Genomic DNA, 21977 nt, shown 5'->3' with positions numbered 1-21977 from the left:
CATTCTCTGAAATAATATTTTCGCCCGGACGACAAATGGAGACACAAGACCCAATGGGCCAGATACTCTTGATGATGCCTGCAATACCGCACGTTTAGTTTTGTTGCCTGTGCTCACGTTAGTTAGCACGCTTGTGAGCGATATTGTCATGCTGTCATTCGCGGGCACCCAGTGAAGGCCGAGTACTTTTTGTGTCTCGTCAGAGGCAGCGCAGTCCTCACTGCTCAGGGCACTTCGTACTGCGGCCGAATTTGAGATCCACTTTCGCAGGCGCATCCTGGCATTCTTCATTATATCTGCTGCTTCCGTTGCTATATTTAGTGCCTCGCCGTCTGGTTTCGTTCCCGTTACCAAGTCGTCTACATAGAATGATTCCTTCAGTATGTTTGCTGTTTCTTTCAGAGCGCCCGTTTCCTTCTCAAAGGGATGGAGAAGTGTGGCTGTGAGAAGGTAGGGGCTTGCTGTAGTGCCAAACGGCACTCTACACATTCTCCATTCTACGTTGGGCGATGGTTCTCTGGCAACAGGCAGGCTGCTGTACCAAAGGAAACTCAATGCATCTCGGTCTTCAGGTCGGACACTGATTTGCAGAAATGTCTTCTCTATATCGGCAACAAGTGCTATCTCATGCAGGCGGAATCGCACTAATATGCGGACCAAGTCACTGATCAGTTTTGGCCCTTTTTCTAGATGGTCGTTCAGTGACTCTTTGCCGGGAACGTGCAATGAGGCATCGAACACTACGCGCAGTTTGGTAGTGGTCGACTCATTTCTGAAAACTGGTTGGTGTGGCATATAATACACATGGCCGGTCTTCGTTCCCTGAGGAACCCTTTCCGCGTGTCCGGCTTCCATGTAATTTCTAATTGCTGAGTCGTACTTCTCCATCATTTCCTTGCTGCGGCTAAGGCGCTTTGTCAAACTGCTTAGTTGATGCACCGCCATAGCTTTGTTATCCGCCAGCTCGGCACAGTCTTCTTTACATGGCAGCGCAACCTCGTAGCGGTCGCCTGTCCGTGCCACATCTAAAACTGAAGGTTCACATGTTTGCTTCTCGGGCTTGTCATTAATATGGATTGCATCCAAATCCCAAAATTTCTGTAGTGTAATTTGGTCTGCAGATTCGATTCCAATTTTCAGCACACACACGTTGGTTACCACTGGTGACGTTGAAAGGACCTTGGAAAGTCCACCCCAAGGTGGTGTTCACGGCAGTTAATCCTTCGTCCTCTTTGGAACGGCGAAGTTCTCCTGTTACGAATCTCCACAGGTGGTCTGACCCGATTAGTATGCCAATGCCAGGCACTGCTGGCATGCCGGTGCATAGAAATTTGTCGGCTATCAATGCCCCATTCTTCATCTCTCGTAGCTCCACTGGGACCTGCATAACATCGCTGCATATAAATGGTACTTCGACAGCGTCCACCTTCGTTTCTTTTTGGTCGTATTGTCCCCGTAGGCGAAGCTCGACAACTGAATTTTCGGACATCTGTGTTAGCACCGCCGAATGTATTTAGTTGGAAGTCCTTCTCTCCCAAGACTCTCCGTATCAGCGTTCGTGAGACGTCTTCTCGGATAAAGGTGCGCTGACTTCCTCCATCCAGCACTCCGCGTATGTAGCCCTACACTCTTCCCAACAGCCCATGCGCGGAATGTCTGCAGAGCCACTTCTTTATTTTCTTCTTTGCTCAGTGTGTACGTTGGCTGTGGTATGAGTAGGTGCCATATTTGTCTCTCCTGCCTTCGTGATGCTGCTCCCCGACATCCAATTGGGATAGCAAACTGACGACGCGTGCCGCTTTTTGCAGTGCATGCAACTAATCTGTCGTCTGCAGTCTTTCGCTTGGTGGCCCCACTTTGTGCAGCGAAAGCATCGTCTTGCCTTCGCTATTTGTTCCTTTTTTTCACCGATGGAGAGGGCTGATGGGCAGCCTTCCGTATTGTGCTCTTGAGATGCACAAAAGAAACAGTTTTCAGCCCTGGAGGATTTAGCATGCAGCACCGCGGCACTTGCAGTCGGGGAGGATTTCCGTACGCGGGTTTGGCGGTCGTCTTGCGAACTGCGCTTGGGTTAGTGACTTTCATGCACAGCATTGGCATTTCCCATGCACCTCTCTCTACTTTCTGTTTTCGATAGGAAAAACTAACACTTCTTTTAAAAACTCAGATGGTCGAAATATCGGAGCCCTAGCTGCGTTACGGAGACCCTGGAAACCTGAGACGCTTTGCAAATTAAAAGACATAAAACATCGCACTACCCTCAAACTTTCTACTAGAGAGGACACACACACACACACACACACACACACACACACACACACACACACACACACACACACACACACACACACACACACACACACACACACACACACACACACACACACACACACACACACACACACACACACACACACACACACACACACACACACACACACACACACACACACACACACACACACACACACACACACACACACACACACACACACACACACACACACACACACACACACGCTGTCTTTCCTCGCTTTTTTCGCTTGTCGTAGCTGAGAAATCAGTGTTCGAGCTCGACATTTTTCCTTGCCGCTGCTCGGCTAGCCTGCTGATGAAATTCGACCACTAGTTCTCTCGGCAGAACCGACAAAATGATTTCAGGCAACATTGCCGCGTATGTTGACGGGCTGACTCCTAGTCCTTGAGTTCTCTAACGTGAGCTTGCACGTGATCATGCAGACGGCGGAGCCCTCGTACATCATTTGACGACGAAACAGCTGGCAATTGCTCTTAATCTTAAGAGGCGCTCCTGCTCAATTCTGCTCTTGTCGCCGAACCTTCTTGCGATACGTATTTCTACAGCATCGATGTAGCATGCGTCTGTGGCCTGCAGTCCCTTGATGGCTTCCAAGGCGGGTCCGAAGAGCAACGTTTTCAAACAATGCAATTGCTCAGCTTTGGAGAGGCCCTCATTGTCATGCACAGCGCTCCTGCAGAATTCCCAAAATGGTTGCCGACTGGAAAGCTTCCCGTTGAATGTCTGTAGTTGCAGCTTTGAAAGCTTGATCCGCGGTTTATTTTCTGGCGGCACTGATAGTATCGCTTGTGTCGTGGCCACGTCGCGCGATGAAGCTGTAGTCGTCTCCATTGCAGCTATTCTTCCTTTCAGCTGTCCGATGGCGTGAATCGCTCTGTCGTCATATTGGATGCCGACTCGAACGTCTCTTCTGGAATAGAAGCCTCTAATTCCTCGTTGATTATTCGCAGTTCGCTATTATTGCATTCCAGTCGGTACAACAGAGTTGACAGGGTCTCGACGCTGGCATCCCGGCTCTGGACTGCTGTTGCGACCTCCTTGACCAGGACTGTATTTTGTCCCCGCTGCGCTCTCCTCTTCACTTTAAGTTTCTCCATGGTTCTCGGTCACTTCATCGTTGTTTTCGTTGAGGCTTTACCAAAGGGGCAGTCGGTACGATGTCGTCCGCTCAATGATGAAAGGCTCACAAGAAACTTTGATCTCATTCCCGGGTTTCGGCACCAATATGCGAGATTACTTTTGAACTTGGGTTCGACATTAGACAAAAGTGAAGAGACAACTATACGTTTTTTTTTTGTTTTTTCTTTGAGGAAAACAAAACAGAGGACTATATTACACTCGAATATATGGTACGTCCGAAAACGACGGGGTACAAAGAGCTTCTGGCTTGTGTCACCGACTTGAAACGCTTGGCCGCCGTTTTCCTCCTTACCCTGTTACTGCCGGCGCTCGCCTCTTCAGCTCCGACAGCCCTGCGCCTGCGCCGCGGCTTCACAATTTATGAGCGCGGCTGTTTACAGAGCGGCGTTGGTCAGTAGCCTTTGTGGAAAGCGCTCCCGTTGCTCCCTATGACCGGGAACGCCCTTTTCGTGTCCGAGGCTCCCTGTCGGCTTCGCTTCTTCTCAGAAGGTCGCTGCTGGCTGGGAAGACGGAGGCCTGCAGCCACACGTGTCTGTGTTCGGTGTTTCCGTCTGGTTCACAACACACCCCATCAAAAGAAACACGAAATTTTCCGATGGCCTAAATAATGGCCAAACATTTTCTCTGTTACAGAATAATTAGACTCCGCTTTCGCCAAGGTTCGGCTGGCGTACGCCACCACATACTCGCTGAAACTAGGTTTTCGTTGGGTGAGGACGGCACCGCGCGAGCCCAATACCGCTGTGAATCTTCGTAGGCGCAGTCAGATCGAAGTGGTGGAGAATGTACGTGAGGTGAAACCAAAAGGCGGCGTAAAGTGTCGAAAGCGTTATCGCAGCCTAGAGTCCAGGTGGAAAGGTCGGAGCTTCCGGCAAGCAGCTGGGTCAGAGGAGCGATATAGAGGCGAAATTCAAAATGAACCGTCGAAAGTAGGAGCAGAGGCCGATGAAGCTGCGGAGCTGCTTCAGGGAGGTGGACTTCGGCAAGTAGACAACTGTACTAATTGTTTGTTGGTGTCGGGAAGAATGCCATCTACGTGGCCTAAAATTGTACGTTTTCGGGCGGCAAAGTGACACTTTTTCAAATTCAACTCAAGTCCAGCGTCGGCAAGACATGCGAGGAGAGGACACCGTATTCGTGAGGAACTGTTGTGTGCTTATCTTCATTGTTATTGCCACTGGCATGCACCGCGTGCTGGCGCAAAGGTGCGTTTTTACCGGTGTCGACTGTGTGTATACCGACAGACGTGCGACCCAGATCAGTGTGAGGAAGGTTGAAGAAAGAAGTGAAGCTCTGTAGGAGAGGCAGCGAGTTGCGGGTGAAAGATCTGCGTCAATGGTGTCTTTAAAACATGTGGTGTCGAATTGAATGCATGAAGCAATGCATGCTGGGTAATCTGCCATGATGTCGTTGGCAGCAGACGACGCATCGTGTCACTGCCACATTACCCTCGTCTACAATAAGTGTACTAGAAGTGTTTTTATCTACATAGTCGCGTAGCGCGCAGACGATGCTGGCGCGATCGGACAGGCCGACTGCTGATTCCAAAAATACGTCTGCACTAGTGCGAGATAAAACCCCTCTAGATCTTTGCCGCCGTTTCCCTCTCCCGGCGCTTTCCTCCTCGCTCCTCTACGCTCCCCTCTCCAGAGAAAGAGTGAGGGCGGTTTTTCTGGTTTGTCGTTGGCTGCCGGGCCCCCTCACGTGGCCAATACGTCACCATACGTCATCAGCGCAAGCAAAATCTTGTTTTGCTTGTTTTTTTTTTTTTATTTTCTCACTGCCGCCATTAAAGGGCCACTGTCCAGGGAAGGCCCCTTTAAGAAAAGGAGCCGTGTCTCGATCAGGTACCGGAGATAGTCTGTGCAAAATTCTACAGCGACACGCGCGCCGCAAAGCATCGAAAATACAATTCAAAGCTCCCTCATGCTCTCCTTTGAGAAGCCAGCTTCACCGCTTCCTGCGCTGGCCCGACGGGCCCCGATAATGACGTACGTACCGGGAACGACGTCCATTGGTCCGTCTCGCTGACTGACGGGAGAAGGATGGGTGTCTACCGCTCGCAGCGCGCTTTTCCCTCGCCACGGCCAGACTGAATCCAGCGGCGCGCGCTCCCTCAACCGTTTTTTTTTTCGCGCTCGCGGAGAGCCACGCCCCACCTTCCGCCAAACGCGGAAGAGGAAGGGGAATTTGTATTGCGGAGCCTAGACGACCTCGGGCAGGAGAGTGAAAAACCTTTGCGAGGGAACGGAAGGAGAGAGGCAGGATAGAATCGGGTGATTGTGGTGGCTGTAACTGCGTTATTAGTTACTCTTTTCAAAAACATTTTGCGGCTTTGCGTTCCAGGGGCGAAGTCTCACAGTCACCGGGGAAGAAGATATTTTCGACCGGAGGGTGGACAGTGGGCCTTTAAACTGCCTCGTCGTGCCGTTCCTGTGACTTGCGCGCGTGCAGTTCCATTGTCGCGATGACGTGCTGCTGCACGTTTCAGTGTTCAAGTAGAACAGAAACAGAACGTAGAACTGAATAGAACGACTACCGCGCTTCGCTGATTACCAACATGGCACCGGCAAGGTTAATTGAGTTGAATTTTTCACAGTCGCACATGTCACTGACGAACCCATCACCAGCCGTCATCGAAACTGTAAAAATTGCTGAGAACTTTTTCCGTAGTAACACAGAGGCTCCCCTCAAAAATTCAATCAGAATTGCATAACTGCAGGCCAGGATAAAAGATAGCATTTCATTGGTATCTTGCTTCCCAGCCTGCCACGATGCTGTAAATGAGATTGCGAGTGTTTTCGCGAAAGTACGGATCTAGATCCTTGTCCGAGATGAACCCTCCAAAATATCTCCAGTGACTAGCAGTATATGCGGTAAAAAAAGCGTAGGCATGGGGGCCGCTGCAGCTCAGATTCGGTGACAGTGTGCATTCGCAATTTCATGTTTTATTAATTTGAAACATTTGTGAAAGTTGTGGTTTGAAAATCTGTATAGAATTATTATTTTGCCTGTCACCTGAATGAATCTGTAAATACTTCAAAAAGTTCTGGTAACTGCTTGCATCTTTTGAAGATATTCTCGTGCATATCTGAAGCTTATTATCATCGTAATTAAAATTTGATTGCAGAGTGTGTGAAAAATGTTTGTACGAAAATTATTTGTTTGCGCTTCGTTTTCATAGCTTTTCATTTCGTTAAGGGTTATCAGCATCTTCCAATTGTAACTGTGTTTTTTTCCGTGCATTTATTTTTATTTGGAAATGTATGCTTTGAATTAATGTGCTAGCTGTGCCATGTCTTGCGGCCCTTTTCAAAGCGACCAGTGCTGTGTCAGTAAAATCAAAGATGCTACTTGGTTCCAATCTTGAGGTAACAGCGCGGAACACAGGACGGGAGCACAAGATTAGAGGACGACACAACAGCGCTCGTTGTGTCGTCCTCTAATCTTGTGCTCCCGTCCTGTGTTCCGCGCTGTTACCTCAAGATGCATAACCAACATGCCCAAGCTGCTATTCTTGGTTCCAATGTGCAACAGTGTTTATCGCTACATTTCTTCTGTATTTGGAACTGTGTATTTTGTATGCGCCACATCTTACGACCTTTAAAGCAAACCAGTATTGTGCCAATAAAATAAGATGCTATTTTGCCTGAGTCACTTTGCTGATCAATTGATTTTGCGAGGAAATAAAAGCCACTTTTTGCACCTACACTGCCTCTGATCAGCAGCCGTAGCAATATTGCTTCATCGTTTTCTTACAGATGACATTTGAAAATGAAAGCATACAACAATCGACGCTTTTGCTTATAGGTTAGCCAGAAGCGATCGATGTCAGAATTCACCGGTTTGCCGCTCACGCGCAAAGATGCAGATTTCTGAAGGGAGCATTGGCCCTCATTCAGGGTCATCTATCTGTTACCCAACACAGATGACACCATAATTGCCTGCTCAGTTTATTTCCCGTTCTTGATGCTTCAGAGTACCCGAGCACGATGCTGAGTGCAAACATTTCTTGCCATTTTGAGCATGTCTTCTCCTTCTTTCTTTGTTGTTGCGAGCAATATGTGCCGCTAAAACCAAACATATAATTTTCAAATCGATTATATATTTACCTGTGCAAAGCAGATTTAAAAGAACGCTTTAAAATGCAGCACAACAAGCCCCCGCCATTCACTACCGACCCTTCAGCGGCGCCCCTCGAGCGCAGGCAGGTTCAGCGTGCTATGCGCAGTGCTCCCGCCGGTAGGAGAGTGAAATCAGAGAATTGAGGAGGAAAGCAGCCGAAGGGAAGAGAGTTTCGCTACTTTCCAGATAGAGGGGCTTTAGTGCGAGAAGGCAAAGGATCCCTCTAGCGACGTCGACGCGAATGCCTCGCACGGGCCAACACATGGAGATCAATGCCTATCTGGGAAAGTATCAAACTACTCGCCAGAACTAGAAGAATGTCGGCGATGCCGACGGGCGGCCACAGGCCCAGACGCATAGTGCAGTCAGTCGTCTGCGCGTAGCGTGAACAGGTCCATGCCACACTGCTTTGCATTTCTTCGTAGCGCGCCCGATTTTTCGGGGACAGCGTCGACGCGTCGTTACTCCCTGATATCTTGCAAGATCTTGCACGCACGTAAGGGCAGCGCACGAAAAGCAGCATGCTTGCTTGGTCGACCGTCGAAAACGACAAGGCCTTCGGTCCATTCAGTCTGGCTGCGCTACCCGCCGTCTGCCGCCAACATCATCATGGCGGATAACCCAGCACGCATCACTTCATGCAAGCTCCCTATAAAACGTCTTCGATGAGAACATAGGCCGTGCACGCCGCTGAAGGATGAATACGCTGTGATGAGGAGGTGCGAAGCGCAAAGTCGGAAAGTGCGGTGGTCACCTTGCGAAGTCTATGGCAAATAGCTTCACTGATGACGAATATGTGGCAGCATCCGTGTCAAGAGCGAGTATTGCGACGCCGTCGACAAATACAAATGTATTACGTTAGCAGGAGAACACGGAGGACTTGAAGAGTATCGAACCAAGCGCTGTTCTCGCCCAGAAAACTGCGACTGCTAATTTTCGGAGACTGTGAATGGCGATGAGAGGAAGATGATCGGCAAGTCGTTTGATGGCCGTGAGATATCAAGTCGGAAGCGGGCGGAACGAGTTTCAACGAGTGCTGCTCGGTATTGTAGTAGTAGTAACGGCCCGAAGTTGGGCGAGAAGGTGGAAGGCATCAGCGGCAAAGGCATGTCACATGGCCTGGCAGCCCGCAAGAGTAGATTGACCAAGTGGTACGCTTACCCTAACCTCAATGATATGATCGTCAACACAAACAGAAAAAAAAAAACGAAATTGAAGAACAACACGAGTCTGACATTTAAAAACAAAAAGAAAAGGTATTCTTGCCCAGTGCACTTGCTCATCTTGTATGTATGACACCGTTGTGAATTTCTTGGTTGCTGCGGTGCCTCTCCGATCGAGTTTTGAATGCATAATAGGTACCTGCAAAACCACTCGGAAACGTGGACAACACAGAAATGTCTACGGATCCCTTGTCGACCATTATTTCTCAACCTTCAAATTAAAGGATTACCAAACTGAGAAAGCTGCTCATATGTTCTACACCAAGGGATCCCGCGATGGCAATCCCCCAATATGGTGCCACTTACTCGTTTCGGTTTTGCTTCAATAGATGGCAGCACTTTTGAATAAAATCTATACTGTTGTGATGCATTCGAGTGTGTCACCAACAAATAAACTCATCGGTTTCATGTTTCGGTTCCTTGTTGCCAAAGTTTTTGAACAACTTTTTGGTGCAAATGTGGTGCAAAGGTGGGCAAAAAGCCCATTTTGTAGCTGCATGTAGAGAGGTTTGCCATTATGTGCAGTTTGGGTGCATATTCGAGGACGACTTGAAAAGCATTTTGGAGAGGAATGTCTTTATTGCAAACCAGTCGAACACAATTAACAGCACTTCATAGTAGCGCTGAATGCGCTTCTTCATAGCAAAAGAACACACAAATATACAGAGCGGACGCACGATAACGCCCATTGTAAAACTACTCTCTTCACATGGCTAAGCCAACATTAAAGCACCCAATTCTTCACTAAGAACCATGGCAAAACGAAAAAAAAAAAAGGGGTTGGAAAAGTAACAATGTTAAATGTGACAAATAGAACGTAACTACTTAAAGACAAGTTCTGCTGCTGCCCACTTCAAGAAGATGGCTGCGAGTCCTTAATGCTTCTTTCGCAAAGGTGAGCAGCGAACCACTTAATGTGCTGAACAGGGAGAGAGCGAGGTGGCGGCTTCTGTTCTTTAGCTAAAACAACGTCGCGCGAGTATGAGTGCCACAATGCCTGATGGGGATGCCGGTGGCAGGGGTTCAATCCCAACATGGACATGCATCACGCCATTAACACCAGCAGCACGCTGTGCACACACACAAAACAACCTCTGAGTCAGCACTGCTGCTTGGTGTCCAACAGGAACCAGTCCCCGCTCTCTGGTTCACATTCCTGCAAACATCGGTCTCCCCTCCTCTTCTCACTTCCCTGTTTCAGCTTTGGACCAGATAGGAACAGGTTTTTGGCAGATGCCGCGCATCACAGTGGAAGGCACATGTGGGTTGATGCTTAAGCACCAGGAGGCATCAGCTCTCGCCCAGGGGCGGTGGCGTCTGTGGCATGTGCTGGCTGGAGCCCTGGGTGAGGTAGCCGGCAATGGCCGTGCCTGAACCTGCAGACAAAGCATGACTTGGTGGTGCAGTATGTACAGAGCTGTCTCGGGTGCTAAACACACAATGGAGTGATACCACTGCATTCCATGACACACAAATATTTCCCTTTGCACATAACATCATGGGCACGTCCGATTTTAGTGCCGGGTAGTCCCGAACTACTTGCTGACAAGAGCGATTTTTTTTGGATAGCTTAGAAGCTCTGGCCGCCAGTACAACTTCAGGGAAAGTAGTACCGTGCCGGTGGCCATACTGAGTTAGACTCATCCATGATGTGCACTCTTAGTATTTTTTGTGTTCCTGTAGATGATGTCGTGCTTTAAGCTGCGAAACAAGCTCCGCAGCTGGTCTCTAAGCAATTTTAAGGTGCTTGAATACTGCATCTTTGCTTTCTTGCCTTGAATTTCACCACACATGGATGGATCCACAGACCTAAACAAGGATTGTTTACTCGTGCTGTCCAGAAGTTGTTCACTTGTTTTGCAATCTTTTCAACATGCAGGCCTAAAAACGTCGCAAATGAACTGCTGTGTGATGGAGCAGCTAACGCTTGTTGTAAATGCGTTTGCAAATGCTTTCGTCTGCTTTCGAGCGCAGTGAGTTGAGCCCTTGGAAGAACTTCCTGAGCAGCAACGGCAAGCAAACACTGCCAAATTGAATTGCGTCAAATCGAATGTACCGCATGAGAACTACAGGTGCCCAGTGACCAGCTTTTTTCACAGATCACTTCTCTTTCCATAGTAACCATCCTTCAGTTGAGAATTCCATCACACTCATCATACCCATAGTAACCATCCTCTAGTTAGCTGGAATTGTCATCACGTTGGCTGCCAACAGGTGGTTGCCATAATTCTGCATCGCATACAGTCCTTACCTTAATAATGTCTCTTTCTTCTCTTACTGCATATCAAATGAGTTCTATGAACGGTAAAAAAATAAACGCGAAGGGAATGTTGCATACATTTGTGGCTGTAGTGCACGGGCGCCGTTCCGCCTCTAAAGAAACGAGACCGCTACTGCCAGGCCTGTGTCCCAAGCGTTCAACTGCCGAGCGCTCCATCTATTGAGCCACAGCGGCAGGTAAAGTGTATTACTAAAGCGTCTCTACCCCTCACTTTATTTGCATTTACGAGTTATACCCGACGCTTCTGTTTGTTGCTTGATTTTGTTCTTTGCAGCCTATTGCACCTCACTGCTCGCGTTTATTAGTTGTGTGGTCTTTGTTTGTTTGATTTTGTTCTTTGCAGCCTAATACCCCAGTCACACGGCACTTCTCCAAGGTCTTTACTGCAAAGGAGGTTTATTGCTCTAAAGCGGCAAAACCAAAAAGAAGCAGTGGCGCAGCTACACGGCAACTGCAAAGGTGATAGATATGATGATGATGATTGACGCAACCCCCATTAGCGCCATCTGTCGACCAGCAAAATCATTTTAAATATATAAAACAGTTGAAGAAAACCTTGGCAATATGAAATAAATAGTACATTAGCCAGCAAATACTGCCCCCCCAAAAATTACTGCACAACAAAAAGGGCAGTGAAGTAAAAAACGCCGGGTTTGGAACCATAATGGCGTGCCAGGGCTTCCTCCCGCACCGAGCGTCTGCCATCATGGACTTCGCGTGCCATTTTGGCGGGAAGAGGGCGTACGCTGAGGGCGCATCTCCACGGTGCTGGAATGCATGCCCGTTGGTCCATAAGTGTGGTATGTTGAATGTGCAGCCGGGCAAGAAGGCGGTGGCCCGACTGCGTCTGCGAAAGACGCGTATATTGATTTGTGAGAGAAGAAAAAATTACCGACGATTACGTTACTTCCTAATGCGAAATTTGAGCGCAGCAAATAAGCTGTTTCACCTTTTCGATAGATTGAGGCAAAGAAATCGAGCAACACATGTATGTGCTATCACAGAATTTTTTTTTTTATTTTTCACACGTATTCCTTTAACAAAGACTCCCTTCTCGGCAGCGGCGATGAGTTTTTGCTTCAGCCTCTCTTACACCTGGTTGCTCTCGACGGTGGCGATGAGCCTCCGCTTCAGCGGTGCGAACGGCAGGGTCTTCTCGACGGCGGCGATGAGCTTCTGCTTCAGCCTCGCTTACTGCTCTGGATTCTGGTGGCGACGGCGCTGGGCCTCTGCTCTGGCAGCTCGTTTAGCAGCAGCAGCAGCAGCAGCAGCAGACGGAGGACTTCCACCGGTCGTCTCGCTCATGGCTCAGAAAGAACTGGCAGATAATTTCGCAGTGGCGAACGGCAGCGGCAATTTCGGCTCGGGCGGTGCACATATACAGATCCGCCACCACCGATCTGGCTCTCTGGTTGCTACCGCACAGTGGTTGCATTGGAGGAGGAGCGAAGAAAGGAATTAAGTTCGAGCTGGCGCTTTGACAACCGGAGACTCGCAGGAAGAGGGGGGAGGCGTGTACACCCAGCGGCAAACGATGGGGGCAGAAGCGCGCGCAGCAAGCGGACAACGCGATAAAGGGAGGAGGGAAGAGATAGCAGCGACTGACTGATGCTGCTGACGCCGATAGTGAGTCAACCCCAGCTGCAGAGTTGGTTTCAGGGACAACGCCGCCGATGCCGACGCAAACAATATGATACCCTCGCTTCCGCAGCGCCAAGAACCAGGTCTAGCCGTGGGAAGGTGGTCACGTATTCGTCGACGTGCCAGGGCCTACGTGAAATAACCGGCGCGTCGGCAACTGAAGAGCACCCTATCCGCCACACAGGAACAGGGGGGGGGGGGGACCCTCCCCTCCTCTTTCTGCATGGCGGCGACGGTGTTCTATGCAGTCACGTTATCTTGACTCTCTAGCGGCGTCAGAGGCATCCAGCGGTATCAGTCGGTCGCTGCTAGCGCTGGGGGGATGAAAGGGGGGCGGAGCTGGTTACGAGGCCGACGACGACGCCGACGCGAAACCCAGGAACGGACGCCAAAGAGCTGCGCTCTAAAACACTGAGTAAGGAGGAAAGCAAAGCATGTGTACGTCGGTGCGGCTGCTGAAAACAAGTGAAGTTTCAGATTCTTAAAGCTCATTGTAATAAGAAATTAACCCTTAAATAGAATTAGGCTTAAATACAATATTCAAAATTATATTTGCGTCAACATTTTTGTCTTCTGAGCTCGATCGCTGGAGCTCATGTTTGGGCTGCTCTTTTACGCAGCTTAAAGGCCGCTGATGACTGCCTTTCCTGCCACGGGCCTTTTTCGCAAAGGACTTGAGACTTTGCCGTGTAGCTGCCCACCAACCGCCTTTGGAGCAAAGAACCTTAATTCTAAAGGCCTTACAAGTGCCCATGTGACGGGGGTATAAATGTTATTTTGCTTACTGTTCTCGCTGTTTTATGTTGTAAATGTTTGTCCCTCCCCTTTGAAGTGTGTGTGTGTGTGTGTGTGTGCGTGTGTAATGTGCCCTGAAGGTAAAATAGATACATAAACTGTAGTGTGGCACCAACGCCTGGTCACTGTCGTAAAGAAGACGAGTCACTTCCTCTCGTATCAAGGCCTCGATAGTTACTCCCGCCTCCGACAGTATGCGGTCTCGATACTGACCCGCCTTCCCTTCTTCCCGAGATCAAGGCCTTTATATGGGAGCAAGTGGTTGGTCTTTTTTAAGACAGTCACGGGGCGTTGGCACTACACTACAAAACAAATACCCTCTTCCATCCATGGCAAACTCCGGACAGTTCTAGAACAGCACTGATATGAAACCAACCGCTCGCACCGAGGTGCCAAACACAGATGAAAATTCCCAAGTAAGCATGTTGTACAGGCTAAGCATCACTGTCGCTGCAGGGGAATTTACAAGTGGCACAACAAAAAGAGCGCAAAAAGTTTCCTTTTGTTGTTGCCTCTGTACTGTCTGTTGCCAATAAAACCCAAAAGTGATGGCATGGCAGTCAGAATGAAAAAAGCTTAGCACACAACCCATCCAAGCATAAACGGTACGTGCCACATGTATGTACGCTTTCATATGCACAGTGTTGCCAATTGAAAAATAGAAAACTTGCAACAGAAAGCTAGAAAACTCCTACTTTTCCTATGAGAAAGAAATAAAACCTGACTTGAAAACTTGAAATCACCGCTAAATTCAATACAGTCGAACCCAGTTATATCGAACCCAGACATATCGAATTTTAGTTATATCGAACTCACGGAATATCCCCTTGAAAATCCCATGTAAAAGTACAGGAAAGCTGCGTCATATATCGAACTTAATTTCACTCGTCGTTCGATATATCGAATTCCGCACCACACACTGGGAAGTGTGCCTTCCCCAAAGACGATCGCATCACCCTTGGCCGTTTGTCGCGTGCCGTTTTCAAGCCGCGTGCAGGAAGGAATGAGAGGGGACAGTTCGGCGACGGCTGGTCTGGGCAGCGCTGCGCCCATTCCCCAAAGGCGCGCGCATCTACAGTTATCGTTTTCTGCGCGCCGACACATGATATTTCCAAGCCATGTGCGTGGGTGTGCCCATCCTTTTGCCGAGCTATCTCTCTCCTTCAGCACGCACTACGCATGCGCCAAGCCAGCTCAGCCCGTTTTCAGACAGGCATAGACTCTTTCTCCAGCATGTGTTGTGAACCCTCTGCGCGCAGCGGCTGAGGTGGCTATGGTGCCTGCGGACATTAAAAAGCGGCAGCTCTCTCTCTCTCTCTCTCTTTTTTTTTTTTTGCGAGTCATCCTTTATCGTTGTGCTGTTCGGACGTTAAGAAGCGGCAGTTTTTTTTTTTTTTTTTGCGGGAGTCGTTTATTTTTGCATGTATGAATCAATGAAAGCACGCGGTCAGCTGCTGCGATCATGACGCCCGCCCAAAGCGCGGCATGATAAATCGAACCAGGCTAGTACATGCAATCAAGCCATCACAGGCACTCTGCCAAGTTCGCTCCTCGCCACCCCAGGAGCCATCAAAAGACATACGCGCCCCGACGTTATCGCTGTGCAGAACCTTGGCACGCTGCCAAGAAATGAGCTGTGGATGAGACGACCGAAACAGAGTGACGCGCGCCATCGACATGCAAGCGAAAACGCTCGCAATTTCTGCCGCCGCAACACAGAAACCTTGTTTAGAGCTGCCGCGGTGGCTCGAGCAGCGAGAGGGACGCAGTTTCAACAAGTTTGAAATCTTTCACTCTGCCGCTGCCGCTCGTCGCTGAGATCGCTCAATCGCTTGCATGTGAGCGAGCTGGTCTTAACGCTTTTTTTTTTTTCAAATTCTCGGTGCAAAAGTGCAGGGTGGGTTCATTATGCGAGTGGGTTGATTACGCGACATATATGGTATTGTTTTTTGGCATCGTAAGTGCTGTCACAAGCCGATTTTTGTATATCAAATTATCGGTATATCGAACTATTTTGCCATCCCCTTCGAGTTCGATATATCCGGGTTCAACTGTATTTGGTTCAAAAAGTTAATTTGTATGCATTTTCACTTACTAGGCAGTATAACCAGTATTTTAAATATATTAAAAAGTACTTTTTTCCATTTTGACTAGAAACTTCACACTACAAATACTTTAACTCCCAAAAATGTCCCGCCTGCCTTTTGGTAGGTTTAAACTGTATCTGCAAAAGCACTTCTTTCTTTCGTGATCACAAACTGTTGTTTGCAGGAACTTTAACTCGCGAAAAGACGTTGTCTGCTTAGTCTTAGCAGAGCACTCTGTAAGTGACTGTCCGCTCATACCACTGGTTCTAGGCGGTATTCCAGCACTGATGCCAACGTACACATTCGTATCGTGCCTTTAGCCTTAGCTTTAGTTTGTAGTTTTAGCAGCAATTACTCTGCCTTCGCAGTCCGGCTCAAATAGTAGTGATGAGACTCCTCACCTCTGGAGAGAGCAAACAAGCTTAGCTCGAAGATGAGATTTTTGTTGGAAACATCCCTGTATTATTTAACTTTGTCTCAGAATGCAGATGTGTACCAACGGTTGTTTCAGCTGGCGAGAGTGGGCTTCTTCCGACGCAGCTGAACGACGACAGCGAATTTTTTTCAAAAGCTAGGGTCCACGGCTATCTTTTTCTAAACTCCTGCATATGCTTGGCAGGTTTCATTCCGTTAGACTGCATTTTGGCAAACCGCAGACTTGACAACTGAATTTAAAAATGTCACATAAATCAATTCAAGAAATGAGGGGCAGGTTCGAATAGTCGCCACGTTGAGATCACAACGGCATCACTCAATCAAAGCGATGCTCTTTTGCAGAAATGAACTTAACATCAAAAAACTTACACTATTCTAAAGAAAAATTGTGACCACGAAAACTGCCAATAAGACCGCCAACAGAACCTAAGACCCACTAAAAATCTCACCTTATGCAACACAAGAGTTCTGCCCGATAAGCAGTTGTGAAAACCCGCTTAAATTTAGTAGGACAACAGCTAAGTTGGCCACACTGCATCTGCACAGCCTGGTTAAATACCGACTACAGTTGAATCCCGCCACAACGAATACCGCCACAACGAAATTTCCGCGACAACGAATAATTTTTTATTCCCCGCGAGTATCCTATAAGAATTAATGGCCTAAATTTCTCTGCACAACGAACCATTTTTGCAGAGCGTTTCCGCTTCAACGAAATTTTCGCGTTCAAAATCGAAACCGAAACTAGCTTTATTGGCGAGAAGTCCAAGTCAAATCCAAAGCCACATTAAGGGGAGATGCGCGTCGAAAAAGCGAGTTTTCCGAGTAATTTTTCAGTTTTGAGTTTTTGCCTGTAAAATTATCTTTGAACATTTAGCTACAACTTTCTAAAAGATCGAGGCAAAATTCGATCGTGAAGTTAGTAAAAAGTCCATTTTATTCAACCACGGTGGCTCGAGAAAGTGCTATTTTCCGCGCAAATCGTCAATTTTCGTGCGCCTATACCTCGAGAACGCCGCGTCGCCCGCCATTGCCGTTTGCTGGGAGAGGTTGAGCAAGCCTTTCTCTTGTAGATAGCATCTCTTGCAGTTTCGTATCTCGGCTGCAAATAATAAAAAAAAACGTTTTCCGCGCACGCTTAGAGCGTCCCTACTGGACCTTTTAAATCACGTGGTGCTCTAGAGAGGCCGCCATTGGCCTAGACTGATACGACGCTGTGGCGAAGCCTACCTCCTGCTTTCGTTTTGTGCAGCGTCTGGATCGCGCTACATCGTGCTCTGCTAGTTCTTTTCAGCGGCCTTTTAGCATTTGTTGAGTTCGCGATGAACGACACGCAAAAGCGCAACTTCCGAGCTCGAAAGTCTCGGTCGAAGAACCCGTACCGAGGACGCCGTCGCGGACCTCACCGGAAAGCTGCAGCGGGAGACGCAAGCTAGTCCTAACCAGGCCAACGTGCACTCGGACAAGATCGATGCCGCGGTGAACTTTGTGAGCACCTCGGAGGTGAAGATTGGACTCTTCAAGGAAGATAGGGCAGCATGCGGTCATCGATATTCTAAGAGTGTTGCGATATGCGAGATTAGCACGCTTACGGTGCTGGTAAGCGGTGCTGCTTGCCCTACGTGCCGCACCTGTACCCTTGCGGTACGCGAACCGGTGGAAAAGCGAAAGGGGATTTCGGCCTTTCTTGAGCTGCACTGTGAAAGTAGCGAGTGCCTAGCATCAGTGCTTTCTGCTGTGCACACCTCGAGCTGCGTTGTGCCCGGTGGACTTGCAGATAGCGCCAGTGGAAATCAGGACTATCGGAGTCGAAGCTCTCGCGACAGCTTCGCCGTCAACGTGAAGGTGGTGGTGGCTGCGCGCGCGATTGGCATTGGACACGAACAGCTGTCGCGATTTTGTGCAATTCTTGACCTGCCGAACCCATTACACCACAAGAACTTTGCTGCTATCGGCAAGAAAGTTCATGGTGCGGCCATGAAAGCAGTGGCAAGAAGTTTCATGTGCTTTTGTTGTGTTTATGAAAAAATACAGATGTTTGAAACTTTCAAATGCAATTTTCTCCATTCGTAGTTTTCAGCATTTTTTACATTTTGTGCAACAAATTTTGAGTACTTTCAGTGGTCAGATCTGGATGAAATTTCGCGCACAGCCTCTTCAAAGTGTGTAGAATGTTGTTATCTACCTGGTTATAAAAAATCTCTTGAACTTTTTTTGAAAAAAATTCAGAATGTTGACACATGGTGCCCAAAATATACACATTGGTGTTCCTGAATTTTTTTTACAATTATAGGATAAAATGAATAAATTTGAAGTAGCTTTCGACATACTATATTACCAAAGCAACATAATGAGCTATTGCAAGCTGGTCTAAACATGCATTTCATTATCAAAAAAGTGTGCACAAAAGGCCCTATATTGTGCTTTTGCAGACACTTCTACACAAAAACTAATAAAGATATGTGAAAAGTAAAAACATATTTGGAATCTGCATTAAAAACTCTATAAATGGCCAATGTTTCATAACCTTAGGTTCAATATTAAAGAAAAAGTGTTTTCGAGGAGCATCTCCCCTTAAGCATGAAATCACGTGATTGCAGTTCCGCCATTTTGGCTTTGTGTCGTGGTCGCGTTGTTCACTCGCTGCCTTTCTCTTCGACAACGACGAGTTTTCATCCGCAGGACACGATGGCAACGCAAGTGAAAAAACGCAAAACTCTTTCCCTTGAGCAAAAAGCTCAAATAATCGCCCAAGCAGAAAGCGGAAGGAAGAAAGCGGCAATTGCTGAAGACTTTGGAATTCCTGCAAGTTCGCTGTCAACGATTCTAGGCAATAAGGACAGCGTGAGAATGGCACTTGCTTCAGGCACATCCTCGAAGCACAAAAAGGTGACGCGGCCCCTCCATGAAGAGTTGGACAAAGCAGTGCATGCGTGGTTTGTGGAAGCACGAGCCAGCAACGTCCCCCTGTCTGGAAGCATCGTCCAGCAGAAAGCCTTGAACTATGCATGCCTACTTGGCATTGATGATTTTAAAGCCAGCATTGGCTGGCTAAACCGTTTCAAGGCCCGCCATAACGTGCGGCGAGTCAATGTCAGCAGACGTGGACGGAGCAGCTGCTTGGAAGGCGAGTAACATGGCCGGAATTTTAAGCAACTTCGCGCCTGCAGACATTTACAACGCCGACGAGACCGGGCTATTCTACGAGATGTTGCCGGCTAGGACGCTCGACTTCAAGGGGCAGCGCTGTCACGGCGGCAAACACAGCAAAAAACGCATCACAGTGCTGCTTTGCACAAACATGGATGGCTCGGACAAGCGTCCGCCGTTAGTCATAGGCAAAAGTGCCAAGCCGCGCTGTTTTAAGGGAACTCGTAGCCTACCTGTGCAGTACAAGGCGAACAACAAGTCATGGATGACCCGCGCTATTTTCACCGAGTGGATGATGGCATCCGACCGCGACATGAAGCGGCAGGGCCGTAAAGTTTGCTTGCTTTTGGACAATTGTTCAGCGCATCACTCCGACGAAGTCAAGCTCACTAACACGGAGCTGAGGTTTTTCCCTCCCAATTGCACGTCTGTCTTACAGCTTCTCGATCAGGGCGTGATTCTTAGCCTGAAGCGCGCTTACCGCGGGAGGTTAATTCAGCGGCTGCTTTTTAACACTGAAACCGGCCGAGACACGAAGGTGGACTTGTACGTGGCACTGCAGATTATGTCTGCTGCCTGGAGCACACTGGGGCGCTCAGTAATTGTGAACTGTTTCAGGCACGCCGGATTTGCCGAAGGTCGACCCGTACACTCTGCTGGCCTAACACCAGGCGTTACAGACGACGACGAAGAGGCGTCACCGGCTCTGGGGATCGCGGCCGCCTGGAAAACGCTGGGAGAAATAGGAACCGTGCCGCCTAATCTCGAGCTCGACGAATACATCAGCGCTGACGCTTGTGTTGTTGTTCACGAAGATGTGAGTGATGAGCAGATCATAAAAGCTGCCCGGAATGATAAGGACTCTTCCGATGAAGAAGACGACGACGTACAGGAAGCGCCGGCTGCGGCAACCGCTGTACAGGTGATGGACGCTTTTGATGTCATCAGGAATTTCGTTGCTGTCCGAGACGACGATGTTGCAATGGGTTTGCTGACCGAGTGCGAAAATCGCGTGACGGCGTTGCTCGCCGTGAAGCGTAAGCAAACCAAGCTTACAGATTTTTGGCATTAAACGCCTTTGCTGCTGCTTGGGCAATTCTGCGTTTCACGTCAAATTTTTGCGATAACGAAGTTCCGCGAGAACGAATTTTTTTTCGTGCACCGTGAATTTCGTTATAGCGGGATTCAACTGTAGAATGGTGAACCAACCGTTTTCTCATTCAAAAGATGACTCAAGAGAATCCACTGCTGGCTTTTGTTGTTGTGCAAATCTGCACCTGACACATAGAAAACAGACTCAGTCTAGAGAACCAGGACAGAGAGACAGTGCCATGCCTGTCTTGTTCTTCTCCCCCCCGCCTTTTCCACTTTCTTGGAAAAGGCTTTCACGACACCTGTAGTGCGTTTATTGCACTTATTGTGCAACTGGGGCAGATCTGACCATGTCAGGTAATAGCAGCTGAGTGCAACAGTCACAAAAGCTAGAATACGAGCCTCTTCCCTTCGTTGCCATCTTCCCTGTGTACATGACAACGAAGGTGACGGCTTCAGCCCTTTCATGTGCACAACAGATGAGTAACCTGTGAAGGTGACGACCGCCTGCATGATAGCAGCGCGAGCGGTGCTGTGATGGCCACTCACCAGTAAGGTAGCCGGCAGTGGGTGCAGGTGCCATGAAGAGGTCGTGTTTCTGGTCTTTGTAGTCTGCCCAGATGCTCGACTGGCTCAGCACATTGTTGACCTGTGCAAAAACGTTATTTGCTACACATGGAGCATGTCTGACTCTCAGATCTCTAGGTCATTCAAATACCTCAAGATCCAACTCCGTGGGCTGCTTGTAAATCAACCTATCATTCAGGTCCAGATCGTTATCGAAGGTTACCAACAAAATTCAGTAGAGCCTTTTTTGCACATACAGTCGAACCCGGATATATCGAACTTGAAGGGGATCGCGAAATAGTTCGATATATCGATAATTCGATATACAGAAATCGGCTTGGGACGGCACTTAAGATGCGAAAAAAACGATACCGTATTTGTCCCGTAATCAACTCACTCGCATAATGAACCCACCCTCCACTTCTGCACTCAAGAATTCGGGGGAAAAAAAAAGCGTTAAGGCCAGCTCGCTCACATGCAAGCGATCTCAGCGACGAGCCGCAGCGTCAGAGCAAAAGATTTCCGACTTGTTGGAACTGCGTCCCTCTGCCGTTCGAGCCACCATGGCAGCTCAAAACAAGTTTGTGTTGCCGCGGCAGTAATCGCCAGCCTTTCGGTTGCATGTCGCACTCCGCTTTGGTCGTCTCATCCACAGCTCATTTCTTGGCAGCGTGCCAAGATGCTACGCAGCGATAACGTCACCGCGTGTTTATCTTTTGATAGCTCCTGCGGCAGCGGGGAGCGAACTTGGCGGACTGCTCGTGATGGCTTGATTGCACAAGCCTGGCTCGATTTATCACGCCGCGCTTGGGGCGGGCGTAGTCCACTGCCACAAAATCATTGGAAAGCGTGATACAGTAGCTGCAAATGCTGTTTGAGGCGAAAAATGCTAAAAGGCGGTGTAATGATCGCAGCTGACCGCGTGCTTTCGTTGATTCCTACATGCAAGAATAAACGACTCTCGCAAAAAAAAAAAAAAAAAAAAAAAAAACGCTTCGTAACGCTATATCTTAGGCTACGCCGTGCGTACAGCACAACGATAAAAATGGACGACTCGAAAAAAAAAAAAAAAAAAAATCTGCCGTTAACTTCCGCAGGCCCACGTCAGCCGCCGCGCGCGCAGA

At 48.5% G+C, this 21977-nt stretch overlaps 1 protein-coding gene across 1 annotated transcript in view; it reads right to left on the bottom strand.

Moving 5' to 3' along the window:
- Positions 1-9364: 9364 nt before the first annotated feature.
- Rme-8 (receptor mediated endocytosis 8) overlaps positions 9365-21977 on the bottom strand; it is a 173519-nt gene continuing 160906 nt past the window's right edge. The window contains exons 46-47 of the mRNA XM_084598432.1: positions 20836-20935; positions 9365-10181 (exon numbers count right to left, since the gene is read on the bottom strand). Coding sequence (XP_084454558.1) covers positions 10096-10181; positions 20836-20935 — 186 coding nt within the window. The 3' untranslated portion in view covers positions 9365-10095. The remainder of the gene's footprint in view (positions 10182-20835; positions 20936-21977) is intronic.

Source organism: Amblyomma maculatum, chromosome 1 (assembly GCF_055883805.1).
Source record: "Amblyomma maculatum isolate TAMU_Amacu chromosome 1, ASM5588380v1, whole genome shotgun sequence".
NCBI lineage: Eukaryota > Metazoa > Arthropoda > Arachnida > Ixodida > Ixodidae > Amblyomma > Amblyomma maculatum.
The sequence above is the reverse complement of the archived record's forward strand: the minus strand, read 5'-3'. Positions and strand labels throughout refer to the sequence as shown.